This window comes from Cryptomeria japonica, chromosome 8 (assembly GCF_030272615.1).
Source record: "Cryptomeria japonica chromosome 8, Sugi_1.0, whole genome shotgun sequence".
NCBI lineage: Eukaryota > Viridiplantae > Streptophyta > Pinopsida > Cupressales > Cupressaceae > Cryptomeria > Cryptomeria japonica.
The window spans coordinates 319,050,961-319,074,319 of NC_081412.1; the positions used below are offsets into that span (position 1 = coordinate 319,050,961).

At 36.1% G+C, this 23,359-nt stretch overlaps 1 protein-coding gene across 2 annotated transcripts in view; it reads right to left on the reverse strand.

The window, feature by feature from the left end:
- Positions 1–264: 264 nt before the first annotated feature.
- The window catches only part of LOC131061499 (uncharacterized), a 167,759-nt gene continuing 144,664 nt past the window's right edge, over positions 265–23,359 (reverse strand). For both annotated transcript variants that reach the window (XM_057995208.1, XM_057995207.1), the window contains 4 exons: positions 5,447–5,610; positions 5,251–5,297; positions 4,996–5,043; positions 265–892 (listed from right to left, as the gene is read on the reverse strand). In XM_057995208.1, the coding sequence (XP_057851191.1) occupies positions 476–892; positions 4,996–5,043; positions 5,251–5,297; positions 5,447–5,610 (676 nt within the window). In that variant the 3' untranslated portion in view covers positions 265–475. The remainder of the gene's footprint in view (positions 893–4,995; positions 5,044–5,250; positions 5,298–5,446; positions 5,611–23,359) is intronic.

Below are 23,359 nucleotides of genomic sequence, written 5' to 3' on the forward strand. Positions count from 1 at the left end.
AGCCCATTTGGTGACATAAGCTCACCAAATAGTGATAAGAAAAGTTAAGGTATATTTTGAAATTTAAAAGCAAGATTATTTCAACAATTCATGTTTGCAAAAAGAATGTGCCGACATGAATTTATAACATATTTTCAGAAAAATGACAAAAATGCTTTGCCAACTAGATGAAACCCCCCATTATGTCTTTTGTGATGTGAGATGAACATTTGCCTTACAATGGTGCAACAATGAGAAACTTTCTGTGAACAGTGGACAATTGCATTAAATTATCAACTAAAACTTTGAAATTACTTATTAGTTTAATATTTAGAAAAGCTATAATGTTGGTTTCTACAACTCATTATGTTCAATAACAACACATCATCAAATTAAAATATGATCTAACAGGAATCTGTTGCATGGCATCCAAAATGACTCAATCAAATAGTTTAACCAAGAAAGCAACTATGATGCAAGTGACATTTAGTATATACTATCTTGAAGAAGGATCCCTTGAAGGAGCACCATGAGCAGTTCCTGACTGATTATTAGATGCTGAAAACATCTGTAACACAGACTGCATAAACCCTTCCATCTGTTCTGACATTTCGCCCTCTTCAGAAGCCATATTTATGTTTGCGTCTACTCTTATTTCAGGCTGATCATCAACGTTTCTGCTCCCAGAATCTTGATTCCCATCATTTTCCTGGTGCTCATTGTGAGCATTCTGACCAAATTGTGCTGCCATGTTCATGAAACCCGGAATCATGTTTACTACTTCTGGGGGAAGTGATACATTGAAAGGCATTGAAGGGAATCCTGCACTATGAGTTTCTGCTCTCATGCCAGGTATTCCTGTCCCAGCCCCTTGTGCACTTGACCCTGTATTTTGTTCTCCTGGTCCTGAACTCTACAATGAAGTTGCACAATAATTTCAACAGAAAATAAATAAGGAACTGTGATTGCTATTGAACTGATCTAGTTCAACATCTAAATTTTTAGCAAAAAAAAAAGATAATCTCCTTTTTATTCCCTTTCAAGAGTAACCAATACGTCATAACTGCTTCTGGATTGGATTGAGTGGTAATTTTTTTCATCAAAGTTTTGGATCACACTCCATGATTCTTCATTTGTCTGTCTCTAATAGCACTCTATCATCTTGATGATGGATCACAGAGTGTAATCTGAAACACTGATGAAAACAAATATCACATGATCTAATCCATAAGCAGTTATGACCAATTTCATGGATTGTGTAATTCTGTGATCTCCAATTATTCAGGCTTTAAATATGTCAAGCTTATAATGATGAGTAATTTTACAAAAAGCAATCAAATTACTGCTTCAAATCCACATTGCATTTTCTCATATGCTCTCAATCAAGCATTTTGTATTATTGTTTAGTGAATAAATCCACAAGCAAGCTATATGTGCACTTCCTCCAAATATTACTAGAATCTGATGCCTAAGCCACCTTAGAATATTTGTATTATAATATTCATAACTCCAACCAAACAAAATTTGAAGCTTGTGCACAAAACCTGAATTATATGCTAAAAAAACAAAGATCTTAATATTTGAATTCCATAAATGACTAGGATTTCTTTGCATCATTCATACATATATAAATTTAAAATGGTATTATACTCAATATAAACAGGAAAATGGCAACAATACAAAAATGAAGGCCAATTTGTGACCTGCTGCTATTTTTTTCACTGTAATGAAGTAATGTGAGTAGGTGGGTGGATGTGTGTGGATGTGTGTGGATGTGGTTGTGTATGTGGATGAGTGTGTGCACATATGCACATGGGGGTGCGGGTGTGTCTATATGCCTGTGTGTGCATGTGAGTGTGTCCATGCATGCATATGCACCATTTCACTGTAATGAAGTAATGTGAGTGGGTGGGTGGATGTGCGAGGATGTGGGTGTGTATGTGGATGAGTGTGTGCACATATGCACATGGGGGTGCGGGTGTCCCTATATGCATGTGTGTGTGTCCATGCATGCATATGCACCATTTCATCTAGCCTCTTATTGTTAGCTAGAGCTGGTTGTAAATTGTTCTGGGGGTCGCACCAGACTGACACTCCTGAAATCAGCCATGTAGACAATCAATTGACAGACCAAGTAGATACTAAACAGAATACCTACTCATAATTTAAAGCGATTATAGGAATGCCGTATATTTCAAAAAGCAATTTATTTGTTCATTACAATGTTGAATTCTGTGGTCACAAGGCAGTTCACAAGGTTCATGTATATGTTAACACTGAACATAGCATTATTCTTGTAATGTATATGGCAATTATATATACATGCAACATAACACAAACGCCACAATATATATTATAATAAGCTTAATTAAGCACAACATACATTATATTGAAATGCCAATAGTTAATTAACACCATGTAACGACATGCCAATAGTTAATTACCATCATGTTTTACCAAATCTCTAACCTCTTTTGACTCAAACCGTCTTCAAAACAAGTTTTCAGACCAGCTCCCAACACCTCAAACCTTGTAGCGAGTGAGGAAAGGAAAAATTCCTCATCAAACCCAATGGAATTCACAAGGAAAGCTGCAAAAGCATCTCTCAACCGTTTGACATAAGAATCTCATGTTTTAATGGAAGGAAATGATGGGGAGCGGAACATTGTAGCATCCAGTACCTTATGAATGTGAGAATTATTAGGTATTAGCTATTAGCTTCAAGACAATAAATTGATGGCAAATGCTTCAACTATTAGTTTTCCATAGAGGCAACAATACAACTGAATCCCAATTTAGAAAGATATTTCTCATGTACAAGTATGGGTAGTGCCTGTGTTGATTCATATCCTCCCCATCTCTATTGCGTATCAGTTTGCAAGATTATGTGTCTGTAATGTCCCCTACTAGGATTTGGTCTAATTTAACCATAATTAATCTATTTTCAAGTGCTTATGACTTAAACTAATTTGATCAAGCGTCAAGTCTATCTCACGTGAACCAAATCTGTGATCTTCTATCTTTCTTTAGTCTATCAAGTACTTACTAACTTACCATATTAAATAATTAATCTTGTTCTGATTCATTTATAAATCATTTACGTATTTATTAATTACTAATTATAAAAATTATCAAGTATTACTACAGAGCAATTTCTAAAAGTATTATATTAATCATAATTATATTGTATTAATATCTATATTTACAGTCCTTATATTATTCCTTATTATAATTTAAGTATATATATATATGAATTAAATAGGATTGCTAATTATTATGTATTTGCTAATATCCTATTATATAATTTACTAATACTACCACTTCTTACACAATACTAGTCAGTAATATGTTTAGTGGCTGGTAATGGCAGACAGATCTGACGCATGTCAGATCTGGACTACCACTGTCCTGTATTATTTTAGTTTATATTTCAGTCTATGCTACGGTCATTATAAAAATTCTGCATAAAGACATAATCAGAATTCATTAAAATTCGTCTACTTATTATTATCAAGTTTCATATGTGAGGCAGACGTATTAGGCATATTCTTGTTCGATGATCCTCCTTTCTTTCTTTTTTTCTCCTCCTTTCTCCTGCTGGAGTGCGATCAATGATCTTCTTATATAATTTGAATGGTTTGCGCCTCTTCATGCACGATGAGTCGCATCTCTTTCCCAACACCGATTAGTCTTCCAATCATAATCGATGTATAACTATCTCTAATCATTGTCATCTTAAGGCCTAACAATTGATCTTGAAATCGCTGCCACCTTGTACACATAATCGCTGTCTTTGTACTTAACAACTCCTTGCTTTATCAATCCATTGGATGACTAACCATCTGATTCGTTGTCTTCTCCTTAAATCGATACTACTTAATAATACAAATCGCTGTCTTCAATTAATTGATATTTGATCTGCATATTATATCTTACTTGATATCTTCAAAGAATAACCGACATATATTAGTCTCTAACCAAAATATATCTAGCTTCTTCAATCATGATGTTTTATCTTTATGTATAATCGGTCTGATCAAAGCAATCAGTTGCTTGGTGTCCTTGTGTTGATTCTCATGATTACTTAATTGTCCAGCGCTGGATGATCTTTACTTGAACCATTGGTTGGTCTTAACATGTGATCGTCCTTGGATATGCGGTGTTACTCGATCAAGAGATCAGATGTTTATATTAGTGAAAACTAGCTTTCATAGGTGGACAATATGTTCAATTTGTGCTGGTTACCAATTCTGATTAGTTTGCTGTGTAATATTGTATTAATATTACTGTCTAAATGATTATTATCGGTGATGTTCAATGTTAGTAGCAATTGACATAGGAGTAAGATTTGTGATATTTCATTCACTTTTCTTGGTTAGTATTCATTTATTTTTTTATATGTAATATTTATTTATAATATATTTTTAAATATAATATAATTTATTTTATTTAAATATTTCAAGAATATTATTTAATAAATAAATATTTAATGATTCTAAGTAATCATTTGTTGATATTTATTATATTAATCAATAATTATTATTTTATTTAGGTTATATATAATGATCAAGGAGGGGTCATGACAGTGTCAGTAATCCAATTTACACACACTTTCAAGTGTGCTTGTCAGCAAAATGGCTGAAGTACCAACCTCATTTACAACATTAACATTTTATGAACCATTCTATTCAAGTGTATCTTCATACTTGGGTATCTTACTCATTTGTCCTGGATTCATATACATTTAACTACCACGAGTGGAGGAGTACTCATCAAATAGAGAAAGTTATTTGTGTTCACAAGGATACAACACAACTATTAGCCAGCTATGGTCCACAAATAGTAACATTGCTTCCAAATGGTATACATTCTCCTTACTAATGAAGAATCGGACTAAATAGCATGAATTTAAAAGAGAAATGTACTCACATGTCAAACATAAAAAACTTTGAACATCCTTTAAGCCAACTTTAATTGTGAAGTAATGAATCTCTCAAGGAAATATGAATCACCTACCTGACCATGTTCTCGTCTCTGAAGCTCTTCCAATTTTTCATTTGCTACCTATGAAATTAACCGCAATGGAGTTATAGAATAAGCTTCACACTCCAGCAGAAAAAAAGTAACCCAATATTGCATGGTTTTTCAAATTTTTTGGATGAAATAATCTAATGGATATCAGGAAAATAATGTCCTCTCTGTGTTTCCTCTAAATCAAAACATTAAACAATTAACCATTAAAAAGGAGAAAAAGAAAACAAAAAAACAAACCCGAATATTCTCTTTGACAGAAGTGTTGTGTGGATCCAATTCCAAAGCTGCATCACAAAACAATCCATGTGAATAAAGACCAAACAAAGGAAGATTAATAATTTCAAAGATGAATCAAGTGTTATATGTGAAACAGAAAAGCCTGAGTATTCGTAATGATAACTTTAACCTTATAATTACATAAAATCTAACAAACCTTTCTTAAAACCCTTCTGTATAGCATCATGATATTTTCCCTGTGCATAATAGACCAAGCCTAAACGGCTATAAGCTTTACTGTAGCATGGGTCTAGCTGAATAGATTTGTTACAGTCTTCTATAGCTTCAATATATTTGCCAACCTGAGTATGAGCGGCTGCCCTAGAGAAGGTAACAAACTAATCGATAAATTTCTTGGAACTTGTATGTATAGGAACATGTAAACAGAAATCCACAGGAAAACATTAAAATAGAACTTACAATTATTACCTTTTGCTGATTAATCTTATTATTTACATGGATCTTAACAGAAATATCTCTCTATATGATTCATGTTACAGGAGACAATGCACAATAAAAGTAGATGGAAAGTAATAGAAACAAATTGAGTAAGAAATCCATGTCTTATTACAGGCCCTCAAAAAAATCCAATTTGGTACAAAGGGACCGAACAGGGTGTCCGTAAGTTTAAATAAAACAAGAAATTTGTTTCTAGAGTCATCTAACATCACTGTTCAATTAATTTCAGGAAACAACCATCTAAGGCATCCTGAAGGAGCATCTACACAGTCAGAGCAAAGAATCAGGCATCCAAATTCGACAGGAGGTAAAGATAATCTTAAAGTCCACAATTCCAGAAAACAAATGCAAATTCCAGATCAAAAGAAAACTATACATGTACCACATGACAAACATATGTAAAATTTTAATTGCTGGCCAGAGCAATTACCATATTGTGTTGTTTAAATCAGAGTTATGGGACTCGCAGAGTCTGGCTGGGTCTGCGCAGACTCGTGAGTCTGTCAGACTCGGCAGACTCGCCGATTCATGAGCCCCAGACTTTGCCGCCCAGCAAGTAAAAAAAAGGCAAAAAAAATTTAAAAAGTCAGTGTAGTCTCCATTAGAGACAAATTTCAAGGACGTGATGAGTGATAAAGCCAATACAAACCTTGGACTTTGATGGATATTCTACGAATATTATTTTCTGAGCATTAGATATCAGCCAATAGAAAAAATAACTCACAACACCTTTATAAAATAACAGCTGCCCCTTGACCCCGTCTTGGGGGTGGTGCCCCCAAACCCCCGTTGAATAATTTAGGGGGAAACTGCGCCGATAAAAGTGAGGAAAATTTAACCTTCGAGTCTAATTAGGCTCCATATAACAACATTGGTCAATATTTATATCAAACTCAGATTTATGAAATTCTCTATTAAAGTTATTTCTACAAATCTGTCCAGTAATAGCTGTTCATTTATTATGATTTAGTTGCTATTCAGTGTGCAAATATCTTTGTTTAGTTGAATAAGATTGTTGAATGCAAATACGTTGGAAGACACAGCTGATAAGGTGCACCATGTTGTAATACTCTGAGTTCTTATAAAATGTTAAGCTGATTACAAACCAAGTCTGCTCTGCAAATATTATTTTCTGAGCATTACAAATTTTGCAAATGTTTGTTATAATTGTTTGAAATATATTACAAGGACTTGGGGTGAAATCAGTAAGGGTATCTCACAGTGATATCAGAAATTTGACCCTGCCAGCTTGTCGGGTTAAGAGTTGCAGTTGTCAAACAAAGATAAAATCCAATCAAAATCACATTAAGGAATTCAATATAGAGTTTATAAAGTGTTTGCATGTGTTCCACAAATATCGGGAAGATTTTATGAATTAGATTCATCAGATTTCCACAGTCCATGTTGTTGATTTGCATTTATACTTATGTGATCAACGTAAACTTGTGTATATGCTTCTATTTGATGAGATTATTGTGTCTTTAATGTTTATTTATTAAAGGATGCATGAAACAGGTTTTAAATCCTCAAAAAATTTTGAATTTCTTGGGTTTTTCAATTTGCCGAGTCTTGGTCGAGTCTGGGCGCCGAGTCCAAGTCCGAGTCAAAAATCAGCTTGCCGAGTCCGAGCTGTGTCCAAGTCTTGTAACTATGGTTTAAATCTATCTGCCCTTTCATATATGCAGGTTCTTCTTTGTAGCTTGTAAATAGATCTAAAAACACTATTGGGAGTGGATAAAAATCAGAATAAAGGGTCACAAACATGGTAGACACATCTGTAAACGAATGAAATACAAGAGGTTTCCGTTTAACAAAATATCAAATATATTCAAGCTAAAATAACATAGAAATCCTTCTAAGAAAATATTCCAAAACATGTGGAGTTTCATATAGAAATTTTTGTTTAAAGCCATTAGAGCCAACTAAGGTTAGAGCGTATGATTTAACGTTGACCCACTCTTCAATAGAATGAGAATTTTATACAAATGACATAAATAACAAGAAAGTAATATTTTCCAACTTGGAGGTCTATTGGTATCCAATAGGAAATATCATTAATAAGAGTAATCACAATTCCCAATGTTGATTGATGGTGTGTGAAAGTTGTCTCGCCTATGAACTGAGATGTGACTCCTTAAATCTTAGATGACACATGCCTTTTACTTATAGATTTTGATAGCTCTTGACTACAACCTTAATCATACGAGAACCTTTGGTCGTTGGTGAACCATGCAAATATTATCAAAACATTTTTGTTCAAATGTTAGATATGATTTCAATGATCTGCTATTGTTTAATATGTCTCCAATGCCATGGCATTTTGGTTAGTAAAGTGTCTCCTTTCAAGATTGTTATATAGGTCCTGGATTAGAACACGACTTGTGGATGAGACAGCTTACATGTAAAGAAACCTAAACAATGGGCATGTTAAAGAAATTTGGTTGGTCATAGTAAGTCCTATCAAGATCATTCTATTGTTCCCAGATGATAAAATGATTTGTATATGAGACATGATGTGCAAAGTCCATTAGAGATGAAAACCCATACAATGAGGAAATTAAACAAACTAATGCACTCTTTTACAATACTTTTTCTGTCCTTTCATATCAACAGTTATAATTTTGTAGCTTGAAAGTGTCTCTGCAAAAAAGATTGCGATGAATAGAGGAGTTAATATCCTACTGGAAATATGTTGAAATAGTCTTCTGCAGCTTCTTGAAGAGTTAGGGTCAAAATTTCAGCCTAGAGTTAGGCATTCAGAAGAGAATATAGATCTAGTAGAACTGGATAACATTTTATCACCACTAATCAAGTCAGTGAGCAAAGTTAGTTTTAGTATAAAATCGATGAAAAGATCAAGAGATAAGAGATGTATTCAAGGAGGACATAAAACAAATATATTCACACAAAGAGACATGAACAATTAAGTCATAAAGAGAGATTACGCACTGAATGTCATATACCCCTTTCAAAAATAGGATAATTGAGAGACCCAAATACAAAAGGATAAAGTTAAAGAAATAATTTAATAATAATGTTTTATTTCAATCCTACTATTATTATTTGAAAACGTTGTAAAATGGCAACTTAAATATTATTTTTAGTTAGATAAAGTGAGCCTTCTAAAGAGGACATAATAAGGCTTTTTGTAAAGTTTTATTAAAATGCTTTTACGTGATTTCTTTTGGAGAGAAAAAGGAATTCAAAATTGGGTGCAAAAATGGAGTCTATAAAAAAGAGGCAATCACTCAAAGGCAAAATCGATTCTCTTCTTCCATAGCTTGAGCATTCGTGTTTGTCTATCACACTCGAACATGAAAAACCTCCTTTGTTCTTTGAGGCAATTTCATCCATAAATCTCACTTGTGCTGATAAGATTGCAATCCAATTCCAATTTTCAGTTTGGGAGGAAAACATCTGGTAGATTGTGGTGTAGCATTTTGCAATTCCTAGTGTTTTCTCTAGTATTTTGAAAGGGTTTTATGTGTTTGCCCTAGCCTAAACCCTAGGTCTTTTTGGCTCTATTGTTATTGGTCTAAAATCGATTGTTGACTTGCTAGCTCTAGTCACCAATAGCTTATAAATATAACTTAAGCCCTTTATGTTTGTATATCTACCAGCCCCTTTGCCTAGTGACCTTTTATTCCTAATCACCGTGCATGCCTTTTCATAATTGCCTAAATCTTTTGCAAAGAGCTTATATGATGGCCCCCACCATTTTTCCAAGCAAGCGCTAGGTGTCATTATCTCATTGCACTGCTAAAGGTTAAGCTATCACAAGTTCCCTAGAGCTATAAAGCCTCTATCCACAATACTGCAAAATATAATATAATGTGTCGTACATGTCAGCAGATCCCATGTTTAGCCAGCCTTTCCCTTTGAGTGCGATGACGTAATGATTTGTCTTGTCAATCCACATGGCAATTGCATCGCAGATTTGTATTCATATCACAACTTAGTCTTTAATCTTATTTCAAAAGTTGTGAAACCCTGATATGCTGCCACATATCCTTCCCCTACCAACCTAAGATTGTATCACAACATCTCTTTGTATCACAAACTCTTAGTGTGGGCCCTTTCTCAAGTTGCAGTTGCGGGAAATGGTGCCAAGTGTTCAGCCTGCAGTCCTTAAAGCCTAAGCCCACATCTTGGTGGCTTCCAAATGGCAATTTTCAATTAGATCGCAGAGCATTTGCTTATTGCAGGATGAAAATCACAATCCACTGTAATGTCCCTTCTAGGATTATTGGCTAGTAAGAGACACTTACTTCTAATTTTTAAACTTTAGTATCAGATTTAGATTATGAGTTATTAATATATAGTCTGAAACAACTATATAGAGATATTGATTCCTTCAGTGTCACTTTGATCTATTATAATCAACGTTGTGTGGATAATACGTCTTTAAACTTTCTCCTTCACCTATGTTGATGAAGGACAAATTGCTTTCTCTAATTTATATTTGAGAAATATGTAATGTCTTGATGCTATATCTAGTGTGGCTTTGGAATACACAACCTGATTATGCCAAAGGCAATAATGCTTGAATGCGCAGACACAAATAGGATACAGTAAAACACCATATTCCCCCCTCTAGAATGAGATCGATTCTCATCGTATACCTTGTATGGTAGGAATGGATGCAATCTGAGAGACATGTCTCTTCTCTCCATGATTAAGAATTTACATGAAGTCTTAACTAATAGTAGTCTTTAATTATTCCCATCGCATTTGTTACCTTAGCCAATATTATTTATTTAATCCAATCGATCATACCATACTTACCCTCTCTTATTGATTATGAAATCGGTAATCAATTGATCGATTTATACAAGTCTGATGTTTATGTTTCCTCAAGTTCCGATTTGGCCAATCGCTGTCATAAGATCTTCGATATCTAATTATCATTTCGATACCACTAATGTATGATTAATCGGGGATGACATGACAATCTCCTTGGTTCAATGAACGATTTAGATATGCTTGCTAACTTTTTTTGATATATCGATAAATCTTTTGATGACATTCTGTATGTGGATCATTTTATCTCTGACCTTCCAGATCATTGTCTTTCTGCCTAATACCTACAGAAAATCATGAAGTCTTATTATTTAGACGATTTTCTAAGTATTGATTTCAGTTTCATTCAACATTTAAAATGGGAGGCATGACAGTCCGCCCTTCCCGAATTTGCTTGTCCTCAAGCAATGATGGTCCCTGAACCAATCTTGTAAGTTTGTATTCCTTATTTAGTTCGGTAGTCTCCAATGTTTTCTCAATATCTTGGATATCTCTCTGCATCCAAAGCAGGGATGGTCTTAACATATATTAAGATGAAGATTAGAAGCATGACACACATCTATGACCTCAAATGCATCTTATATCTTCCTATTTATTCATATATCAAGTATGAATCAAACAGGGAGTATACACATGAAAGCACAAAGTATAGGCATGAATATATGAAGACACAGAGTATACACAATTACTTAAAACATACGTATGAATATATGCAAGCACAGAGTATACAAACAAATACACATGTTGTCAAACCTTGTTTGATTTCCTGCAATAGGTTAGGAAACCATTGGAACTAATAATATAAATCTCTAAAGAAAGATAAGTAAACATAAATTAACTTAACCTAGGTCTGGTCCAACTCTCTATAGGAGCTCAATCATAAGAAAGTGGATAATTAATGTAAAGTGGGTGAGATTCCTCATTTATGACTCTCCCCACTACTTGGCGTCATTTATTTAGAAGTTTATTGGTCAAACCCTAATTAGGGTTTGCATGTTCAATCTAGGCCATTGATTGGTTTGTAATCTAGGTCGCCCATTTTCCTCCTAGAGGCCTATAAAAGGGGTTCACCCCTTCATTTGTAAAGGGAGGGAGATTGTATGAAATTGTTGCAATAAGTTATTGAGATAATAACAATGATACATTGTTCTCCGATGCTGTTCACTTAAGTTATTTTTCAAAACTTGCATGGTTTCACCTTCCTCACTTAGAGTAGAATTTCATTTTCCAAGCAGTTAGATAAACAAAGTTGATCGCAATGTTTTAAGGTGAAGATCGTTTGCTCATACCTTTTGTTAATAGACGATTTGTATTAACAGTGCAAGGTTGGACTAAGCTATTTAATGTGTGAACTTAACCTAAATTATTGGATGAATATTGTTCTCTAATGGTGTTCATCAATAGTTTATAACTTTTCAAACACAACCTCTGAAGATTGCACCTACTTCATATAGTTGACTTCTAGAGACACAGTGAAGTGTGGTTGATCTCATCTGAAGCATTGCTATCTATTGAGTTCTTAGATTTAGCTTAGTCTTCCTAAACCCTTTCCCCTTTAATTTCAGTTCATTCTAGTTCAGTCCGTTCGAAGCAGAGGCATCACAAAATTGCTATATCCGATGATAAAGTTCCAGCCACAGCAAAGAAGTGAAAGAATGATCCAAATGTAAGTCCCCTTGGATTACCAGAAAACATCAAGCCAAACAAGCCTATATCCATCAAAAAGTCGCCAGTACACAGTTGGAACCTTGGAGTCATTGTATGATCTAACTGCAATCTTAGCATACATATGATTTTGATCAAGAGAGCATAAGGTGATCATTGGGAAACTTTATCCTATGTTGGTGTGGTCACAAAACACCACTCAACACGGTGCTGGAGTTTGAGGTCAGTTTGTTGTTATTAGTTATCTCTTTAATGCATGCAAAGTGTTTGTTGAAATGTATATGATATTTCTATGCATTGTGGATTTACAATTCGAACAAATATTGTCTCAAATTGCAATATATTGATCTAATCCCAAAACACATTAAAAATACATTGAAAACCATCACTATGGAAAGTGTTTGATGAAATGCCTGTATGATAGAAAATAGAAAAACTTTGTTGGTATTGGAAAAAATTAGTTCTGATTTCAGGCTATACATTACAGATTCTTTGGTAGTAGAGTTGGATGGTATTGTGGGGTGTCTTGGATGAGTTGATAACTTGTATGTTCAAGCTTTTCCTTAGTTTTCATTATTATGGGAGGTGCAATATTTTCTAACACCCTACCAAAATAAGGTGTATCCCACTCAAATCTATTGACTATGTGGGATACCCTAACACCTCATTATTATATACTTGTTGAGCTTACTTCTTGTTAGGCTTCAATGTGGGTGAGAAGAATCCTATGGTGCTCATAGGGATTGTGAACTTGGATTAGTGGCAGGATTAAGAATAGGACCTTATTGAGAGAAGATTAGGTGGGGCTATTAAGATTGCCAATCTTGTCGTTGTCCTTGTAAAGACTAATTGACTTGATGATAGCTAATTATATGGTTGAAAATTATTTACCCCAAGGTGGTGGTACTTGTTGCCATCCTCGTTGAGGTGGTCATGCTTGTGGAGGAGGGCGGTGCTACATTTGATTAGTTCAATAAGGATTAAAAATTGTTGATCATTCCACACACCTTGATATTGAGGCCTTTGGCAATATAAACCATATTGTTCTTCCCTCTCAAGAAGATCTACTCAACAAAAGCCAATACCCTTTTTCTCTTCCTCAATGTTGGAAACCCTCATTTTATTATGTGGGCAATGGTCATCAAGACACATCAAAACACTCCTTCTTGTGCATGGCACCAATGAACCCTAAGGCTCAATGGCCTCCTCTTACTTCCTTTTTATTTGCAATACATCCATCTATACAGCCATGGTGTTAACAAAACACATCATCAAGTTTTCCAACAAGTGTCCAATCTCAGCTTTTATCATTCCTCTTATAACTTTTCTCCACTGGAATGTGGATCCTGGATGTCCTCTAGCCTTCCTAGCTATTGATCTTGAGTACTTCTTATACAAGTTGCAATTTTGTCATATCCAAGCTGCAAAATATCTCCTCCCATGAGGTTTAATGCCTCCAAGCAATCTTTGCAAATGCCTCTCAAGAAGATGAGCTTGACTATACCTTCCTCCGATTAATTCTATCTAGATTTTTGAAAGTTGAATTGGAAGGACTCTATGTACTCTTCAAATGAATCTTCTTACTATTGTATCATTTGAAAGATTTCTTCTCTAGCATCTCTCCCCTTACAACAGGCTTGGTATTTCTTCAAAAATCTCTCCTCCATTTCAACCCGAGTTTCTATATTGTTTCTTCCTAACCCCATGAACCAATGAAGGCTTGTATAGTTCGAAGCGACCATTAATTATTTCAATCTCTTATGCATCCCCTTGATAGTCATAGCTTCTAAATAGCACATTCAACTCAAACAAGAGTGTGGCTAGATCCTCAATGGCTAGCCACTAAAAGTGTGACAGCAATAATAGAGAAAAGGCTTTCATAGGAGCCTCACTAATTGGTAACGCAATCAAAAATTTGAAAGTGCTGATTTCATTCACAAGAATCTCCACTTTTGTTTTTCATTGTTCCATTACTTCTCCTACCCATGGACTTCAATAAACAATGAATGAAGATAGCCATTGCCATTATCATTTATTTAAGGTTTTCTAAAACTCTCCCTTCTTTGTTGATAGGATCCATAAGAATCAAGAAAAGAACCTAAAGGATTTATTGATTCTCTTGCTTCCTTAGTTATAGGTCATGGAGCCTCTTTATCAAGGGCTTCCCTTGCTTATTCTCCTAAAATGGAGAAAACATTGTAACCATAGTAATAGAACACGCAAAAACACATAATTAATAATGTTTTAAACATACCCAAGAACTACTCTATTCCATCTTGACTTGTTTGCTCAAATTTTTCAATGAATTAGTCAAACTGGGAACAATTGTATATAAGTGAAAAAAACACATTTAAAACATATGTAACTGAAAAAAACACATTTTTTTCGCAAGTTCTATATGTTTTTTCATATTTTGTCAAGCCAGCTTACAATATTACTTCTAATGGCTTGGGAACTTTTCTTTTTTCTTTCATGAACACAGGGGTGGGCTATCCTAAGGAGTTGTCGTTAATACCATTGAATTAACTATGCCAATTGTTTATTTATTCTCGATAAATCTTGCTCCATATAGAGATGCATAGAGATAATTTTCTGCAAGCCACCATGATATGTGTGTTCCTTGATTATGTTCTTTCCTTGCCTACACATCCTTTATTAGCACCATTAATTCAAATTGTTTCTTATTGGATTGGATGAAAAATATTGTTGGAAAGGTAATGCAATCTCTAAATGACAATTAAACACATTTTTACATAATCATGGTAAGCATTAGTAATGAGTTGCAGAAGTTCAACTTAACTAACTACCTGTTGACGTGTATTTTGTACACTATCGAACACAGAATAAAATACCCAAAGGCATCTTATCCTCTCTTGAATAAAGCCTCTGATTGCTGAAGATATCGCGAAAAAGGATCAATCAGGATGACTCCAAGGTTCTTGTATGTAGGGTCTCTACGTGTGGACAAGCTCCAGTGGTATGATGTGATTTGCTGGAAACACAAGGGGACTTACATTTGATGATTGAACTTCTGATCTGCTTTGAATATTGCTGGAACACAGGATTTTCACTAGCTTAGATTTGAAAAAAAGAAAAAAGACGAGGGCGAGGAGAGGATCTAATCCTAACACTAAGAATGTAAGAGCAATGAATGATCTTTGATGAAATTCTAACTAAGTCTTGTTTTGACATCATAGGAACATCTCCACAAGGTTAGTGCGATCTTCGAAGGAAAGCTTTATGATGTTCAAATCATCACTGCAGGCATAGACACCATCAGGTTGATGCATATCGATGAAGAAGCCACAATTGAAGTTAAGCTTAAGTTGAATGATTCCAGTTGACTACGCAAGGCAAGTCTGCAATCAACAAACTGCTAGTAGTATGGATATACGAATTTCACCATCAATCAAGCACATTTCTTCCACTCATCTAATAACATGAAATCAAATATGAGAAGTATAAAGACCATGCAAATTGTCGAATCGACCCATAAATTTCACCATTTCTTCAATGAAGTTACAAGTCTTTTACAACAACCTCTTGGCAACAATCTTTGCCTTCTCTCTCTACTCTACTCTAATTGCTATTCTAATCACCTTCTAACTACTCTCTATTCACTAACTAACTCTAACTCTCTCTAATTAGCCTTTACAAATGAAATGTCAGGGCTTATATAGTGCCCTCAATACAATTCGATGGCTTAGATCAATTCGAGATCAATGGCCAAGATTCAACAATGAAAACCCTAATTAGGGTTTGTTACAACCATTACATAACATTTAATGCTTGACCAATGAAATAATTGTATTGCTTGGACACATGTCCTCTCTGGAAAATTCCACCAATGAATAGCCGGGGTAGGTACATCGAAGTTTGTGCCACCTTCCATGAGTTAGGTGCATTGAATCTTGGACATGCTGAGGTGGACCACACTGACTGGAGAAGTGATGACTAGGATGCCACCTCGTCTGACACTTGTAACTTGGTAAATATTCAACATGATGTTGTTGAGAAGCTAGCTTTAATTAATTCTTCTGGAACTATCTGCTTCTTCAACGAACCCTTTGCTTTGACTTCTTGTGTCCTTGATTTGCAGGATGATGATGTACCTCGCCTTGAAATGCTGGATTGGAGGAGGCCGCCCTTGTCCTTGCTTGATCGTCCTTGAGGAGACCGTCCTTGATCTGGCTTGATTTTCCTTGAGGAGAACCTTCCGACTTGCAGATCCTTCGAGCTTGGAGTCGCCATCTTGATACCTACACAACATTTCAAAATTAGTAATATATTTTGCAACGTAGAAATATAGACTAGAAAGAGGATTTAAGTTTTAAATTAGGAAACCTCATGATAAATCTTTGAATTATCATTTCCTAAATTTACTAAGCCACTTGAGATTGAAAATTCAAAATTCAAAATTGAGACTAGGAGAATCTCGCCATACCTCCACTTGGGAATTAACTCTAAGAAAAGATGCAAAATTAAGCAAGTTTGCTAGGCAAAATGTGGATCAAAGTCTTCAAAATGTGCTTCTTCTATCAACTTCACCACTTCTAGCCTTCAACGTCTTGAGGAAAATTCGCTCCACCTCCAACCTTCAACTCGCACTCCCTCTTGGACCAGATTTCGCACTCCTTTATTGCTCCTTCAAAATCGCACTTGAACAAATGATTGAAAGATGGATTAACATGCTCAACACACCCCTCTTATATAGGCGCTCATCTTGATAATTGCCCCTAGGCCGACTTGGAAAATAGGCCCAAAAACAAATAAAATTTAATAAAAGAGGGGGCCGACCTTGCAAAATAATACCCCAAGCGCTCCCTTTCACTTATCTTTGACATGAAATTTGTTTCGACTTGGCGAGAAATTTGTCTAAGGAAGAAATCGCTCTGGTCCCTTGGAGAGGGACAGGAGCACCTAGGACAATATGGCCTTCACTTGGCGTCTTGCAATCTTCAAATTATCTTCAATGGATTCGTTATGCCCCTTTTGCTTGCCCCAAACTTAAAACTTACTTGATCTTCGCCCAAAACCTGTCTTATAAGGAAAATCGCTCTGGTCCCTGAGAGAGGGACGGGAGCTATCACTTAAATTCGCCCTGGTCCCTTGGTGAGGGACAGGAGCGATTTTGCTTCTAGGGTCAATTTTCCTCATGATTGCGCTTTCAAGTTATATTCAACTGATAAAATGTATCTCCTTTGATCCTCTCAATTCGCGAAATCGTTCAAATCTTTCAAGGACAAGGCAATTTTGGATTTCAAGCTCCGGTCCTTCAGTGAGGGACAGGAGCGATTTTTGTCCTCCAGGCCCAAATGCTTCACTTTTCACCATGAAATGTCTTTGCTAGGGAAGATATCATCCTGCTTCATGCTATGAATAAAAGTTAATGTCCAAAAAAGGTCTAAAAATGTGCATATAAAGAAAATCGCTCTGGTCCTTCAGTGAGGGACAGGAGCGAATCTGACCTTCTAGGCAAAAACTTCATCATTTCATCGTTTTTGATCAAGTCTGGATGCTCTATCATGCTCATTTTGCCCTTCACCATGCCTTTGATGTCTCAATTCGTCCAAACAAGGTCAGGAATGGCTCAAATAAGTATTATCGCCCTGGTCCCTTGGTGAGGAACAGGAGCGCTTCGCCTTGGTCCTCCTGGGAGGGACAGGAGCGAAATTCGCTCTGGATCCTCAGTGAAGGACGGGAGCGAAATTTGACTTTTCGAACTCTCTATCAGGATAACTTTTATGGAATATAACATTTAAGTATAAGTTATACTTTAAGTTATATTCCATATATACTTTCAGGATGTTTGAGAGTGGTTTCAGACCTCCAGGAGTTATATTGCAAAATCCAGTTTTTTGAGGTCTTTCAGTTTCCAGACTTAGTCAAATTCAGGATCAGGACATTCCAGACTTAGCCAAATTTTCAGGACATTCCAGACTTAGCCAAAATTCAGGATCAAGACATCACTCAAGCCGGACTTGCTTATCCATGTGATCACCTGGGCGACACTCAAAATGCAAAGGCTAACTAACAAAACCCTAAAAGACCTAGAAAACAAACCCTAAAAAGCAAAAAAACATGGGTCCCCATTTGCAATGGGGCGATGTGTGAAAACGTCACAACACTACCCAAGAAAAAATTATTATATTCTCTTTCCGATTTATCATTTGTAACAAATACCAATTTATATATGGAATCTTTCTTTAAATCCATGAGGAAATTTTCTCTAGCAAGTTCTAACACATCATTCAATTTTCCTCCTGTCTTACACTCTAGTAGTGTCTTTCAGCCATACATCTTTCCTAATCCTGGTGCATGTATTTCCTACAGCTTGATCCTTGATGCTAGCTCATTTAGGATATAAATATTAAGTTCAAGCATCTATGCATCATGAGGCAAAGGAAATTTACCCAATAAACTGCTTATAAAAATTGGCTATTAGACATCAACTTATCAACATACATTGATTAATTTGTGTTGATTTCTCCATGCTGACTGATGAATGGAAAAATTAAATGACGGATGTAAATTGCCAATAAATTGTCAATTAGATGAGATGCCATAAGAAAGTGGTAACAAGCATATACAAGTTTGTACACCAATTTTCGCAAATCTCCCAACCTGGTCAAGTCTGAAATATTGTGATATTGCTATAAGGATTCAATTGTGTAGTTTTTGAGTCAAACTCATTGACCCATAATTCACAAGAACCCATCTCTCATGAGAATGAATGGAACACTTAGCACTCATTGCATCTAGGTGATGCTCACAGGGGTGAAGCATTGGGACTTCCCAGGAGGTCACCCATCCTAGTACTACTCCTACTCTACTTCTACTTCTAACTGCTAATGATATACTATTCACTATTACCCCTTACAAACGAGAAGGCTTGGCCTTATTAGAGATCTCACTACATTTCAACGGCTCCAATTGATTCTCAAATCAATGGCCAAGATTTAACAATAAAACCCCAATTAGGGTTTGTTACAACAAATTATGTTCTAGCTACTAAAATAATTACAATGAATTGGACACATCCATTTTTAAATGCCTAACCAATAGGAATTGAGGTTAGGTACATAAAATAATATTTGAAAAAGGGGCATGTATCATTTGCTCCTTCCTTAGATGAGTCAAGTTCATTGTATCTAGATGCCCTAAAGTGGCACAACTTGAGTGGGTAGTGATGAATAGGATGCCACCTCATCTTGCCATGTAGATTATCACAAAGTAGTGATTATGATTGAGCAATATCTCTTGATACTCAACATTTTCAAGCTTGATGTGATGTGATGGATCATATTCCCAACTTGTATCACCTTTGATCACGTTTCTAACTTTGCTTAGCTTATCATTTTTCCTTGATCACACTTTACTTGTTGACATTCGGAAATCCTCCTCTTGGTTATGCATTACCCTCTCAAAGCTAGGGAATTTTGAATTACTTCCTTAGGCAATCTTTGATCCTACAATTCTTAGTTTTGGACTTGAATTCCCTAGTGAAGTTCTTCATGGTGCTTTGCATTTCATCCTCATGTTTCGGAATTTGTGGCATTGAACTTCATCTTCATTATGCCATGGACTAGCCATTCCTTGATGAGATTTGATCTTGCCATTCCTTATCTTGGACTTTGAAGTTTGAACGCTTTAGTGGAGTACTTTGAATGTGGAACATGTCCTTAGTATGATCGAATGCCTTGTAATATTTGTGAAATCTTTTCTTGTGTCTTCATCCTCCTGAGTTTAATCCTTGATTCCTTGATGTAGTATCATCAATGACATCCTTGAATGTCTCCAATCTTGACTTAGGATCTTGGATTTCCGAAGAAAATTCAAGATAGTTGGAAAATTCCTTCCTTATGTCAATCCTTACACTTTTTAAGTTGAGATATTCCTTCCTTGATGCCTCCATGTGATTAAATCTCTGAAGTTGTGATGATATTGATGTAGAGAATGTCGCCTAACTCCTCATGCTTGTAGAGCAATTAGAACTTCAAACCCTTGGTGATTCCCTTGGAATGTTCTTGAAATTATGTTGAAAGGTCTTTCACGCCTTGGAATTCATGTGAAGTCTCCTTCATGTTTAAAGTAGTCTTCCTCTTCACCTTTGAAACTCTTGAACACTTTGAATTGTCATTGTGCATCATCATTTAAGTCCTCTTCAAGTTGCATCCTTGAGATCGTGATGATAATGATTTGATCTAATGCATTCGCTTTAGATTGAATATTTGTTCTTCTTATCCCCTAGAATGATCTTGTATTGATGTTGTAAGTCTTGCACTTGTGGGTCTTGATGTTGAAATGCAGTCTGCACCTTCATCCTTTTCTTTAGTCATGCCTAAATCTGCTTGTCCATGGTTTGAATTGCCTTGATAGTGCTGAAATGAGCAAGTTCACTTTCTTGACCTGCTGCTCTGATCCCCTTCCAATCAGACCTGCCCCTTATTTGCATAGCCCTGCTCTGCCTTGCTTCAAGCCTGATGGTTGACAAACTACACTCGATAGGTTGGGGTATCCCTTGAAGTCCCCACAACCTAAGAGAAAGAAAAACATAAGAATGCATCATAAATTATGAAAATCAATAAATCTGATCTGATTCTCTATGTTTTCTAGCCAAAATTGCTTCAAAACTTAATCTGAACTATCCCCTAATTAGCACAATTTTCTGCTCCTCTAGTCATACTCAAGTCTGTTCCTAAGTAATTCACTTAGGACCATAGATTAGAAAATCGCCCCAAAATCGCCAAACTCGGCAAGTCCGAGCCCGAGACATGCTTGTCGAGTCTCTGGAGCTCAGACTCTAGCTCGGTCGAGTCTGGTGAGCAAACTCGCCAGACTCGCCGAGTTTGGCATAAACTCGCCAAACTCGGCGAGTCCCGTGCTTGGGACTCGGCCGGTGGCAAGGCCCAAAAAAGTCCAAAAAAAACATTTACTAAAGTTTTTTTATGTTATTTATCCTCGAACCCTAAAAGTGAACTTCATTTCATTCATTTGGAAAAATAGGAGGAGAAAAGTGAGTTGTGAAGAAAAACAAGGGTGCATTGAAGAAAAACCAACAAGGAGGAAGCTCGAGATTTCTTCCATTTATCACATTGGGGCTGCAATGTGTTTGGATTTGGTGCATCAAGAGTTGGATAGGAAGAGTTTGCAGCTCATTTCAAGCTTGTTGTAAAAAGTAAGATTGTTTTTTTGAAGATTTTTTTGTTTCTTGTATGCAAAAATTCCATTTTCTATTCATTTATTTTGAAAGTTTTACATTTTCTTCCAAAATCTTTTGTATGTTTGTATGTTACTATGTGGTATGTAGTTGTACTATGTAGGGTTTGTAAAAAAAATTTGCTAAAAAGTTACAATTTTTTTTTTTTTAAAATTACAAACCCTACCTTAGTTTTTTTGAATGTATGTATTAATTTCATTTTGTATTTGTAATGTTTTATTGCAGCAAACTTCACTTTATTATTTGCCTCAACTTCAAGTTTCACAAAACTATCCTACAATGTCTACTTCAGCTTCTAGACCCCCCATTAGAAAGGACCCTGCTTGGAAATATCATGAGGATTTTCCAAGGCAAGGAAAGGGGCAAACAAAATGTACATTTTGCAAAACAATATTCCATGGAGGTATATATAGATCAAAAAAACGGGACTCGGACTCGGCTAGGCCGACTCGGACTCGGACTCGGGACTCGGCGTTAGACTCGGCTCCAGACTCGGTTGGACTCGGGATAGTGAAAAACTCAAGAAATTTAGAGATTTTTAAATATTTAAAACTTGTTTCAGACACCCTTTATTGAATACACCTTAAAGACACAATAACATCATCAAACTCGGCTCATTTGATTACATACACAAGTATACATCAATCACATAAGCATAAACGCAAATTGTAGCTGAAGAAAATAACAAACATAGATATATAAATATTGTCAAATGTATACAATATTACAAAACTCATGGAATAAAAAATCCATGTCATCATATTATCATCATCAAATGTTTCATACAAATACCAAAGGTAAATACAACTACAAGTCTATGGCTCAGAGGAGCCTGCACCCTCCGGCCCCGACCCCCTGCGAAGGCGTCTAAGGTAGGTCCTGGATGATTCGACTGCCATAGCCGCTCCCCGTGACACCATGCCATGCTCACCAACATCAGGAACATCTGCGTCACTATCTGCCTCTGAATCTCCTGTCTGTGCTCGTGCTCTCTGCTCCTCCTCTGCCATGGCTACAGTCTCAACCTCTATATCTACCTGGTCGATCCAATCAGTGTCAGACTTGGAGGTTAAATTTTCTCTACTTCTATCGACGCAGTTTCCCCCCATATTTTTCGACGAGGGTTTGAGGGCAGCGCCCCTTGCGCGCTCCCTGTCGCGATACAGGGCGAGGTCGAGGGGCAACGCCCCGCGAGGCCAAAAAAACTTATTACAAGTCTGAATTAGGGTTTCTTTGAGAGTCTTCCTTAGGGCCTGGTTTTTCTCTTGTTGCTAATTGGGTCTTGCTTGGTGAGTGAGTATCATTCTTGAAGGTCCAAGCTAGGTCAAGTTGGTGAGTGATAAAGTCTGGAATGTCAACTTGATCTTCAAATGCCCTGAAATTTGGCTAAGTCTAGAATGTCCTGATCCTGAAATTTGACTAAGTCTGGAAAATTGAAGAATCCTCCAAAAACTAGATTTTGCAATATAACTCCTGGAGGCCCGAAACCACTCTCAAACATCCTGACAGTATATATGGAATATAACTTAAAGTCTTATACTTAAATGTTATATTCCATAAAATAATCCTGACGGAGAGACCAAAATGTCAAATTTCGCTCCTGACCCTTCCAAAAAAACTTATTACTTTTAAAAAAAACATTTTAAAATGTTTTTTTTTTGTCATTTTATTAACCCAACCAGCAACCGAGTTTGGGGCTTAGGACTCGCCGAGTCTGGCGATTTTGAGCCAAACTCGCCAACTCGGCGAGTCTGGCGAGTTTACTCCCCAGACTCGGACGAGTCCGAGTCCGAGTCCCTAGGACTCGCTGAGCATGACTCGTACTTGGACTCGCCGAGCCTGGGCGAGTCCGGGCGAGTCCCGTTTCTCTGATATAGATTGAAATACCATATTTCTGGTGTGCGTGGACATGATGTCGAACCATGC